At 35.0% G+C, this 13,230-nt stretch overlaps 1 protein-coding gene across 15 annotated transcripts in view; it reads left to right on the top strand.

Moving 5' to 3' along the window:
* NIN (ninein) overlaps positions 1-11,379 on the top strand; it is a 111,856-nt gene extending 100,477 nt beyond the window's left edge. For 3 of the 15 annotated variants that reach the window (XM_029236181.1, XM_029236173.1, XM_029236170.1), the window contains exons 29-32: positions 409-609; positions 4,294-4,407; positions 6,502-6,704; positions 7,445-10,393. In XM_029236181.1, the coding sequence (XP_029092014.1) occupies positions 409-609; positions 4,294-4,407; positions 6,502-6,704; positions 7,445-7,472 (546 nt within the window). In that variant the 3' untranslated portion in view covers positions 7,473-10,393. Of the gene's footprint in view, positions 1-408; positions 610-2,226; positions 2,747-4,293; positions 4,532-6,501; positions 10,394-11,237 lie in introns of those variants that run through there. The other 12 variants (XM_029236179.1, XM_029236168.1, XM_029236176.1 and 9 more) reach the window with 9 other exon arrangements.
* The last annotated feature ends 1,851 nt before the right edge of the window (positions 11,380-13,230 follow it).

Raw genomic sequence — 13,230 nt, 5'->3', positions numbered from 1 at the left:
TGGCAAAACTCTAAAGCATAACCTCATTCTCCCCTTTGCCTATTCCAACCGTTTTTTTTTTTTTTTTAAAAAGAGGGATAATTAAATGTTCTAGTGTAAGAAGAAAAAAGGAGAATTCAGACATATGTACGTCATGTACCTCATGTCTTACAGTCACTTAAGAATGAGGAAGTACAGTTTAAGTCTAAAACTTTTAAGGCCTGCTTATGCATTAAATGTATTATCTCCTAAGCAAAATGATTCTTTATTCTTACTCAGGATCATGTGCTGCCTGTTTTCAAGTTACCAGTGAGCCTGAGAGGCCATTAATGAATTCATAGACTTCATTACTCTCTGCTTGCCACTTTCAAGGGCAGCTCTCTGATTGAAGGCACTGCAGCTGACCAGGGCTTTGCCCTTATCCTCTAGATGCAGCACCTGAGGTCCACTGTGATGCTTAGCCCATCCCCTCATGCTTGGGATCTGCAGCTGCTCCAGCAGCAAGCCTGTCCGATGGTTCCCAGGGAGCAATTTCTGCAGCTTCAATATCAGCTGCTACAGCCAGAAAGGATAAACCAGTGCCTGCAGGAGGAACTTGAAAACAGGACTTCTGAAATCAACACACCACAGGTATGAGGATCGTTTTCTAATAGTAAACTCAGATCACCTAATTTAATTTTACCTGCTTATTTGAAAGTTATACCAGTTCACATGTGGGGATGAAGAACCTAAATCTTTTGTCAGACAGTTACACCTTACCTGAATTACAAATCCACAGAACTGCAGTGCTGTTTTGGTTTTGGTTTTTTGCAGTGCTGCTTTTGAGCTCTCAGCTTCTAAGCTAGGTAATTAAGTGTTCTGGGTCTCCTTTGCACATCTGTAATCGATGATGAAGTCTCAGGATCACTTGAGCATATTGCACAATTGACCTAACATTCTTGTCTAATGCCAAAGATATTACAGAATTCAAGTGCAACTCTAGGATATGCATTACTAACAAAGCATCCTGGGTTTTCTTGTACCAGAGGAGTATAGCCTGCTGAGTTCCATGGAATTCACAAATGGGGACTTTTCTCAACTAATAAAGTAAAATGTGTCATCAGTGACTTTTTTAGTTGACATAGTTAATTTAACTTATTTTTTTAATGATCTAGTTTGAAAAACTCTATTTTTAAGAAAATAAAGATCTTCTTCCCCTTCCCTTTGAATTAGCATTATCCCAGCTCACTACCAGACACAATCTTATATTACCTAGGTTTTCAAATAGTTATTTCTCTTTAGTGCTTCACTCATGATTCTCCTCTTTCAGAAGTCCCTTGACTCTTTGGTCTTGCCCATTTATTCAGAATTAGGAATAAAATTAAAACTACTCCTTAGTTTGTACAATTCTAAATTAGTTTGTTCTAGGTTGGATGCTCTTCTTCTGTTTTCAAATACCTTGTTTTTCAGTTGACGTTTGACAAGGAATTTCCCACCTCTCTTTCTGTAATCCCCTCACCCTGGCTTTGCAAAGTCACATTAGCACCATAATTATACATTGTAACAACTTGGTTTTCTTCTCCTACTAGTATATATCTGTGCTTTTGCATGATGTACTTCTGTCATCTATTCTTTCTAACAAAGGCTTAAAATCCATGTTTTTGGAAGCTTCCTACACTCAATTTCCAAATACTAAAATTTAGTTCCAGAATTAAAATTGTGATGGTGGGTGTTGGACAGTTGCTTCAACTCTTCATTAAAAACTGAGTGACCTCAGTTTTTAATGGACATTTTAAACCAAATGATTAGACTAAGATCCTACTCATTGCTCTTTCGTATACACTATTTTCAAAACATGCTCTTCCCAACCCACCCACCAGTGTTTAATCTTTTTACTTCAATTATTTGAGGATTAGATAGACAAAATTTGTTAAGACTTTTGTACTTAAAAAAAAAAAAAAAAAGAATTTCTCCAGATGGCAGGGTGGACTGCTTATTGCTCTCACTAGAATGCCATGGCAGGCTCTCCTGTTTCTGGTAACTAAGCTGACACTAATTTTAAGAATATAGAAAGCTATTAGAATCTGCACGTTGTCTGTGTGTGTGGAGTGATGTGATTTCTTCTGCCTTGTGTTGCTTCGCTTGCATATGTGGTATTGATGTTTGCTTTTAAAAATTGTTTGCATTATAAATGTGTGAATTTAGACTCCCCCAAAAAACATAATCTTGACATCAGGGTGAAGTGTACCACTTGCCTTCTTTCTCTAGGCCTTGCTACCGGAGCAGCGAGCAGTGCATGCAGATTCCTACAGAAGGATTGGGCACCTGTGAACACTGGGCTGTTATTGCTGGCATTTCTTACCATGGCAGATACTCAAATGCACACACCCACACACACCACACAAACAGAGACATAAGCTGAGAAATGTTTTGGAATCAAGTGCTCTTTTAAGTTTATTATTATTATTGTTGTTGTTAAGCCTTTGCAGTATTATGTTTCCTATTTATGTAGAAATGACAGATTTTGTGAATCAAATTCACAAATTTCAGCTTGTTACACGTAATTATTTATACGATTTAAAGAGTGTGGACTTGAGATACTTGAAAGGATGTATTCTATATATTTTCTCATTCCATATGTTGTAACTATTTTTAACAAAAGGTACTACTTTTATATGTGAAATTTGAAGAAAATCAGGGTTATTTATACTGTTTTATATAAGATGTATAATACTTTTTTGACAGGAAAAAGGAAATTTTTGATGAAATAAAATAAATTTTAAATATATGACTGCTTTTGTTTTTCCTCTTTCCCCACTCTTTTGCCATGCCCCGTGTTCTTTGAATTAATTATCTGGGGTGTTTTTTTTGGTTTGTTTAGCTTTTTTTTTTTCTTTCTTTTAAGGCAAGTGGAAATCTGGCATTTTCCATTTATGTTTGAACTTTAAAAAGCAATTATAACTTTTAAAATATAGGATTTTAGATGTTCTTAAGACCTGGTTTCTTGAAATTTTGCATTAGTCTTTTGCCTACTACAATTTTTCTCTTCAAATTAGTCTCATGGCTTAGTTTCTTTTATGCTTGAATAAATGTTATTATTTAATATCCAAACACATGTTGGCTTTCCACTCACATTTGGTCATTCTTTTTGTGCTTTTTAAAAGACACCTTTTTGGGAATATTTTTAAGGACAGGTTATGCCATCAGCCACTAATACCTGAGTCTTTCTTGCTTAAACATTTGAAGAACCTTTTTAAACATTTGAAGAACCTTTTTAAACATTTGAAGAACCTTTTAAAATCTGAAATTCTTTTTTTTTTTTTGGTACGCGGGCCTCTCACTGCTGCGGCCTCTCCCGTTGCGGAGCACAGGCTCCGGACGCGCAGGCTCAGCGGCCATGGCTCACGGGCCCAGCCGCTCTGCGGCATGTGGGATCTTCCCGGACTGGGGCACGAACCCGTGTCCCCTACATCAGCAGGCGGACTCTCAACCAGTGCGCTACCGGGGAAGCCCTGAAATTCTTTACGTGAACATTTTGGTGGACTGGGAGAAAGGGCCGTCAGTTGCCCTCTAAACCTTGTTGCAGGTCACTCTGCGCTCCAAAACCCACACACTCCTTAATCCATCACTGTTGTATGAGGAGAGAAGGAGAAGCCAGGGTCATTTTTCTGCCCTATTGTTTTGTCTAGGAGTTTTTTTATGGGGAGATTTTCAGTTTTAAATCTGTTCTAATGATAAACCCATCCTCCAATTCAGATATGTGCGTCACATTGACAGGTCAAATTAGGAAACCAATAACCAGAATAACTAGCAGGAAGAGGCTATTAGAAACACTAACACCCTAACAGTAATCAGCCATTTCAAAGGAAAAACAGACACATATTGCAAGCTAATTGGAAATGTTAGGTGATCCTAAATAAACTCAGTTTTTGATTATTTTGTTGTTGAGATGCCCACAGTATTGCAAAGACCCAAATCACAGATGAAAGGTTAAGAACCATCTTTTAATTTACTTTGGATACCTATTTTACTATAATAAGTACACACAGATCTTAAATTATGGGTTTTAAGAATTTTGCTTTATCTCAGGGGAAGATGGTAACACAGGTAAGATTCTTCTTTTGTCTTTGATTCTTTCTCTAATAGGGTTACTTTTCTAACATGTGCAACCCATGCAGTGTTCAGAGCTCCCATTTCATCAGAAATCCACCCTTCCTGTTCAAAGGCAAACATTTGCTGTCCTTTCTGTAGGCATTTTATGGGGAAAATTAACTATTAGTGCTTTTGTGTGGCATGATTTTCAAATGATAATACAAATTTTTTTCTTTCCTTCAGGGAAACCAGGAACACCTGGTAACTGTCATGGAGGAACGAATGATGGAAGTTGAACAAAAATTGAAACTGGTGAAAAGGCTTCTTCAGGAGAAAGTGAATCAGCTCAAAGAACAAGTGAGCCTCCCAGGTCATCTCTACCCACCCACCTCATATTCAACTTTAACTCCAGTTTTACATTCCTCTATTGCTATTAACTTGTTAACTTTTGTTGTCTAATAAAAGCAAATTCTATTATAAATGTTTAGAAGAATTTAGGAGTCACTCTTTCCCATACCACTTCAAAAATATGAATTCTGTATTCTACATTGTTTTTTTCCAGAGTTCTTTTGAGTCATATGTTTGTCTACAATTTAAAAAATGTATATTTGCTAGCAGTGACTCTCATGGACCTAAAGCATTTCTAATGAGGTTCAATTTAAATTGAATTTTTATAGATTTTTTTTTCCCCAGAGAGGAAATATTCCTATTTAAATAAAAAGAAATTTTATATTGGTAAAAAACTGGGGGATAATAAGTGTAACTTTAGTTTTCCTGTTTGCAACAGCTATGACAGCCTCAAAAACAACCTTATGGCTATAGCCAGACCCCAAAAGGTTGTGTTTTGAATTAGAATCTGGACTCTTGAATTCAGGACCACTAGTTAGCCTGATCCTTTTTTCCTGCTGGTGGCAGGTGTGGCCTCAGTGCTTAGAAATTATTTGTGCATCCACTGAAGAGACATACAAGAAGGACTACTTTCTAGGAAAGTTTTATAACTTCTCTGGAATCTGAGATTGAGACAAACTGTGGCGGGAGTGGGAAGGTGGAAATTGCCCAACCTGGTTTTTCAGATATATAAAATCCAAGAAGAATAATTCCAAGGGAAAGTCTAAATGCAGAGGTAGACAGGAACTTTGCTCAGCCCTATATCTTAATACACAGAATGGAGAGAAAGAGAAAGTCCTGTATTTACATTTATTGATTCAATCCTTTAATCCTTTATTCAACACATAGTTACTACAGGCCAGGTTCTGTTCTAAGCACTAGAAATACAGCAATGAACAAAACAGAATCCTGCCTATATGGAGTGTAGTTCACTTACTACAGCTACTAGTGTAGTTCACAGTACCAAGCATTTGGCCAGATAGCAGTTTCAAAAATAAAGAAAATGGGTAACATGGGGTGTGGTCATCTACAAACACTGGCATTAACTGTTCATCCTGTCCTGGGAGAAGAAAAAGAAATGAGAGATAGGGAAGAGCAGACAGTAGAGGGTCTTAGTGCTAAGCCACAGAGTTTGAATTTCATTCTGTAGTAGATAAGAGTCATCAAAGTGTTTTTTAATGGCAGGAAAGGAGGAAAGTTTGTATAAAAACAGCTAGATAGAAAGTATGTTAGTATTATGTTAAACTTGCCAGTCACTTAGGTTCTGGGCTTCAGTGTGATAGTCTTTATCATTGCCCTTTGAAATGCTATTATGTAAATTAATTAGCCACTCCTTAGTTTTCTTTATTCCCTTAAACCTCTATACTTGTAGATGACCTGCCTGAAACTGGGTGTAAAATGAGGAGTTAAAGGTATAATGAGGGAAAGGAGATTATAAGATATTAACTAACAGGAGCAATAATAAAATTATCCTAATGCTGCTGACAAGTTTTCCTGCCCTAACCAAGACTGTATATTCTAACTATAAAGATTAGAATATCTCTTCTAGACAAGGTTTTATACAAAGAGGGAGAGTTAAGGAAAAGTAACTGCCAAATCTTCTCTCTTTATTTTAAAATTTGGCTCATGTATTATAACCATCAGTAGGTTGTATGTGGTTATGAATGGGAAACTCAAGCACCTATTGTTAATAACAGTTAAACACAGTTCACACCCTCAGAAATTTAAGTTATAAAAGTATTTTGGTATTTTTAGAGAATGAATAAAGAAATAATACCTAATTTATTAGGTTGAAAAATACCTTCATTTTCGAGCCCTCAAATATCAATTTGTTCTTTTTGTTAGTGACTTCTACAAACATATTATGCAGAGAAACAGCTTGGAATAAGTGGATTTGCTCTACTTGTATCCCTGGTGCCAGGTCTGATGTTAAAGCTGTATTGTAAAATGAAAGAATATAATTGATAGAAGCCATTTGCCTTTATAAACAACTGTCCTATGTCAGACCTTAAATTTAAGAGAATTACAGAAATGGAGTCAAGATGTTTCTGGTTCTGTTTCTAGCTCTGCAAGAATACTAAAGCAGATGAGATGGTGAAGGATTTGTATGTGGAAAATGCCCAATTGTTGAAAGCTCTGGAAATAACTGAACAGCGACAAAAAACAGCAGAGAAGAAAAATTACCTCCTAGAGGAGAAGATTGCCAGCCTCAGTAATATAGTCAGGAATCTGACACCAGCACCACTGACTTCTACACCTCCCTTAAGGTCATAGCCAAGCCAAAGGATAAACACTCATAGTTGTGCACTTTACTGAAATGGATGGAGCATTTCAGTATGTTCTCTCAACCGTTGTTTTTTGTGGGGTTTTTTTGGTTTGTTTTTTTTTTTAACTTTAATGGCTTAAAGTTAAGCCTAACGTAAAACTTCCAGCAACAGAATTTAAATCTCCATTCATTGTAATTAGTTTTTCTAAATAGACTATAATGGAAGTTGCAAACAAATACATATTTCACTGTTTGAATTATTCCCAAGCTTTGAATTTTTAAAAATATTCTAATAGCCACCAAGAAGGTGATACAAAAACAACTCAAGAATCTTAAAACCCCAGTTTTGAATGAATTTTTAAAAACTACTATTATGTATAAGTTTATATGTAAATTGCAGATATTTAAAAGTTGAGAAATTATTAGCTGGCTGTTTTGATCTTTATTTTATAACCAAATGTACATCTTCTCATACATTTACATATGAAAAAGTCATTCCGTTTCTAATAGTTCTGGTTTTTTGAATTGTTAGACTTTCTGTTTGGTAAGAGAAGCTGGTATTAATAACCACTGAGGTCAGAAATGCCAGAGTCCATAGAACTCTACCTTCTAACACCTATGACAGTATTACCACTCTTTATGTATTACAGATCTAAAACTCATTTACTCAACTGCACTGTTAACTAATGTTAAAACTTTACCTTCTTTAAACAGTCTTTTTCTTTTTTTTTTCCTTCTTAGAAGTTTCATTTGGGAGCTTGTCTTCTAAGAAATGGATAAAGCCACATTCTTAAAGCATTTGAACTATAGGGTAAGCACTGAACAAACTGCTTTGGAGTAAACAGCTACTCCTAGAAGAGAGAGAAGTAAACCATGTGGGTTTTTCTCTCTCTAAAGTCTTGGATTTCATGAACTTATATTTGGGGTTGCCTCAAGAACTCAGGGAACAATACTTTAAGACGTCTTCCTGAAATACTGTAGGGCCTCGTTAAGAATTGGAAATGTATAAACCATGTGACCTTATTTATTTGTCATATATTTAGAGCCATAGTGGGATTTTTATTTCTACATTTTTAGTGAATTTAATTTTCTGGAAAAAGGCCTTGATTTTAGAGTTAAAAACCTCTTCTAACATATGGAAGAGTTATTGTTTGCTTGTTTAATATAGGTCAAAATTTCCATGCTTCCTATTCCTCTGCACCTCAAATCTGATCATAAGAATTTCTTACTGTGATAAGCATTCACATGCCATCTGAGGTAAAGGAGTGCCAAATAGGATTTTTCCATTCAGTCTCAAGACTAGAACATTATAGAACAGTAAACATTTTTGAATAACTTTTTTCCCCAGGTAAAATCTCTGCTTCTAGCCTACTTCAGCCAGGAGTTGGTTGGTAAAGAACTTACTCTGTGGGACACAAACAGAGCTCATCACAGCCACCTATTTGTTTTTGTGGAAGAGTAATTAGATCAGAAAAATTCACTTTGATATATTCCAGGAAAGCCAAGCCCATCAATTTATAAGAGGTATCACAGGAAAATCAAACACTGCCTTATGGGCAGGAAAAAAAGATGAAGCAAACTGCTTAAGAAGCCACGTCAGAAACTCAATATCAACAAAATAATTTGCATTAAGGAACTTTAGAGTTCCTTGGGCCTAACCATATACTATTAGTCCTACCTGCCAACACAGGAGTCCTTGCTACAAGAGCCCTGACAAGGCAAGGTCATTTGTGGGACTGGGAGTTCACGCTTCAGAAGCAGACTTTTTCACTTTTGAACAGCTCTATTATCAGAAATTCCTGATTTTCCCCTGGAAAAGAATTAATTTTAATCCCTCCCTACAATTATACTTCAAAACATTTGATATCTGCTGTCATGCCTCCCCTAATCATTTTTCTCCAGTGCAAACATTACTAGTAAACTCAACTACTTGTATGGCATTGACTTTAACACTTAAAACTGTGGATAGGCCTAGGTTAAGGTCATAAATAAACTAAGCACCTGTGGTATATTTATGTGATATGCTTTAAGTTATTCAAGGTTTTTGCCATCAAAACTGAACACCAAGCATATTTCTCAAATAGATGGCTTACCATATGATCACACATGTTGTATTTTTTATCTTATTTTTTACATTATGAAAAGTATAGATTAATTTGTTTCTTATAAATCTGTATGTGTATATAAAGTGTTGTACAATGAATGTAAATATGACTTCTGGAAAATTTTAGACTACATTTAGAATCCCTTTATCTAAAATCAGAATGCTGCTCAAATGAAAGTTAATTTAACTAACACCTCGGTGCTTACTTCTTGCTTCACTGCACTCATAAAATTGGAAAAAAGATCAATACAAGAAATATAGTTACCTTAAATTATATATTTGTGCAGCAGATTATTTTTGTAGACTAGAGTGGGAATTTAACTGCTAATTTATAATATAGCTTACAGCTTTTAAAAGGCCTTTTAAAGAGATTAAATGTAAACTATTAAATGTTTAGATTTTGCTTTCAGACTTTATAATAGAACTCTTTACAGTCACCTTATATATCTTATAGGCATTTACCTCCTCATTTATTAAAAGTACTGGTTGTTAAATTCTCTTGATTTCTTAAGAACAGTTATTTAAATTAGTCTTAGGAGATAGGATCTTCATTTCAAGGAAAGAAAATCAAGTTTGCCTTTGTGATAATGTTACCCTTGGAAAAGGAAAGTGTGGATAATAAAACCTACATTGTTCTATTTTGCTTTCTTCTGCTTTTTAGAAGCCTGAGCTATTAAGTTCAAATTTGTGAAGGAAGAGAAGTAGAAGAGGAGGGGTAGAACCAATCACAGTATTTATTTTTCTAAAACTTAATAAACCCAGATTTTTTAAAAACTATTTTAAATATGAATTCTTCCCAGAAGCTTCAAATGCATTGTTTATATATTTAACCTTAAATGTAAGTAGATCACAGTCATAGGCTTTCAAGGTTTATGAGGAGTTCTTACAGGTCTAGTATTTCAATAATGTACCAATACCCAGGGCAGGTATTATGATGAGGAACTTTTGTTTTTTTAAGAATGAATAAGACTTTATGGTGGACTTTAACGTGTGAAAATGATTTTTTTATTTTTGTGATTTCTTTTTTCTGAGTAAAGGAAAAGAGAAATGTGTTGCTATTGTCAGCATCTTAAAGGCAGTCTCACTCAAGGCAAGGCTAAGTGCTTCGTGATAGTATTAAGCAAGTCTTGTTTTGAACGGATTACCTAATGACTCACTAGAATGATATAAATTATACAAGTTATGCCAAAACTAAGTCAAAACCTAATAACCAAAGCATTCCTTATTTAAAACTTATTCACTATATCATGTTTGGACCTATTCAAACATCTCAGCCCTGTAAAACAGTTTTGGTTTTATGACATATGGATAGTGGTTTAATAATAAATCCAAGTTAGCTTTTTGTTTCCCAGCTTTTTTTGAATGATATACATTAAGTCTATTCTTATTGGAAGACATTATCACAGCATGATTGAAGGGAACATTGGTTTTATAAAGGAAAACCCGAGTTCATCGATAGCCATCACTAAGATTCTTTTCATGTAAAGATTAATGCTTATGTGTTTATATCGACTTTGTATATTTCATCTTAGCCATTCTATCCTATAAAGATTTTACCATGAGCTTAAGATGTAAATAAATAATTTTGCAAATATGGCTCTTTTTTTCTATACACCTTGAACTTTTATAAACAGTTTCAGTATGTTTATCATTGGTTTTTAGAGTGAAAGCATCAAAACATTGCACTAAACGTATTTTATAAATGCAAAATCTCTGGAGCATTCACTCCAGACCTACTGAATTAGAGTCTGCATTAAAAAAAAAAAAATCCCCAAATTATTTGTATGTGATTTAGAGCACTGGGACTCCATTTCTGTAACAGAATTGATGACTTTCACACCAGCCAGTTTGAGATCCCTGTACCCTGTGGTGGTTCATAATTTACTTCTAAAATCCTGACAAACTCAGGTGAGGCCCTGCTTGGGAGTTTGGGTGCTTCAGAGGTGGCTTTATTTCACTTTGCCGTATTTATGGGTGACTCAGACTATTTCAGTTGAGCTACTTGTAAATGATGAGATATATGCAACTGTTGGTATAAAAGTTAACCTAAAAGCACATTAAGTTAATATGCTGAGTACTGAAATTTAGAATGGAAATACTGGCCAAACTAGACTTATCTCACAAGGCTTGTTTTATTTGCAAAGTTTTTATACCAATCTCACACTGCCTTTATGAGGCAGTAACTATTATTAACCCCATTTTACAGATGAGAAAACTGAAACTTAGCTAAGTTATGACTTAATCAAGGCCACACAGCCAGCTAAGTAGGGGACTCAGGACTCTCTAAGCAGGTTTGTCTGTATTAATATGTTGCAACAGGTATCCATTTCTCTTTCCGGCAAACAACATGTAATTGGTGCTACTGAATACTTATCTTGTGCACTGCACTCTAAAGAAAAATATTTAAAATTCTTGGTTTTCTGTTTACAGACTTGGGTAGAGCAGTAAGATTTATGCACAAGAAAAAATTAGAAAAAATTACATCGATACAGAAGACAATCAAGTTTTATTGATGGACTCAGTGCTATAGGCACTAAGATATGGAATATTAGTGCCCTCAGGTATTTGAATACAGGAAATGGGAAAAGTTCTTAACCTAGCATTAAGTATAATTCTGCACTTATTTGAGATTAGTGTAACCTGTTTGTTTTGTAGTCTCTTTTATTCATTTTGCATTGAAAAAGTCTTATTTTTCTAATATATACCTGATATACATTTTCCCATAATAATGGTCAAATTTTGTCCAAAAGATCAGAATTTTGACCTAATGCAAAATATCTATAATCTGTAAAGTTAAATTTAATATAGTTAATATGTTATAAGTCACAAAATTGTTTATTCTTTGTTTGGTTTTGCCTCATTTGCAATCAGGAAAAATGGCTAATTTTGACAAATGGACATGTTAAAAAAATTAAAACTTCAAAAAAGGAACTATAAACTGAATCAGTGAAATGCTATAAAGAGTAGGCAACAATGTAAAAATAGAGCTGGAAACCCTTAGGTTAAAATAATATTTAATTCTGAGAAATGATTACATGAGATGTGCTTTACTAGTTAAGGCAAAGTAAGCAACTCTGAACAGTCCTTACGGCCCAGATGAGCATTTACCAGTCATTTTTCTTTCCTGTTTGAGTATCTGTCTTTAAGATCTTAAGCAATAAATAACCATTAGAATATGGATGGTAGATTAGAAAACAGTATTGTATCAATGTTGATTTACTTAAGTCTATAAGTACTGTGTTTATGTAAGATTATATTCTAAGGAAATACACACTGAAGTATTTAGGGATATGTAACTGTAATGTATGCAAATTATTCTCAAATGATTCATAACAAAATTACAGAAAGACATAAACAAATCAATGAAGCAAAATGTTTTAAAAAAATAGGTAATGGGTATGCAAGCATTATTTGCATTATTCTTGCAATCTTAAGTTTGAAATTATTTCTAAATAAAACATTTAAAATATTATAGATAGAAATTTACTAAATGTGGTACTAGGCACTTAACTTTACCTTCCTTACCCTCATAGCAATTCTGAAGAGTAGATGGTACTTCAATGGTACAGAAGAGGAAACTGACTAGAAACCATTTATGGCAGCCTATCTGCATGCCTGTGGTCTATTATGAAAAGTTCAGCATAATCAGACATTTTTCCTATTTCCCTGGGCATGTAGAAAATGGGGAAAAGGGAAACTGAGGCAGTTGGCAGAAGAGGTAAATGCCAAAATGAAGCATTAAGGGGGCGCATAAGGAACAGGAGGGGCTGTTAAGCAAATGAATCCCACACACACATGCAAATGACAGTCATGAAGCAACACCTAAAGGTCCAGTGGGGGCTCAGGATATCTCTAGTATACACTGCCCCCTCCTCTATCTCTACACCTGATAGCACACAAGTATTTTTCTTGAGGTAAAAGAGACACTTTATCCATGTCTTTTACTCTGTTGCTACCTTAGGAAGAATTTGACAAAGAAACAGAAACCTGTTCTGACTAGTCTATGTAAAAGGGGAATTATATAATAAAATAAGGAATTATATTTGGTTCATGGAACCAAAGGGCAGGAAATACAGACTTCACGAGGCATTAAAACAAAGACCTTTGGTGCTCTTCCCTACTCTCCCCCTCCTTCTCTATCCCTACTTCTCATCACTTTGTCTCTTGTTTTTCCTTCTCTGCACCTGTTTGTTGAGGCTGGCAGGGTTGGGGGGTGGAGTTGTTGTTTGTTTTTCCCGTCTTATCTCACTTTCTTGTTTAAGTGCCAAATGGAGTCCAACAATTACTTCCAAGTCACAATTCCAAATTCTCAAGGAATCTGATTGACCATGCATAGTCTGTCTTTCCATAATCCAATCAACTATGGCCAGCAAGCGTCATGGTCTTGGGATACAAGCTGCAGAGGCCACCACATCACAGAGAA

Source organism: Monodon monoceros, unplaced genomic scaffold, assembly GCF_005190385.1.
Source record: "Monodon monoceros isolate NGI ecotype Baffin Bay Population unplaced genomic scaffold, NGI_Narwhal_1 Super_Scaffold_21, whole genome shotgun sequence".
NCBI lineage: Eukaryota > Metazoa > Chordata > Mammalia > Artiodactyla > Monodontidae > Monodon > Monodon monoceros.
This window is presented reverse-complemented; position numbering and strand designations above follow the sequence as displayed.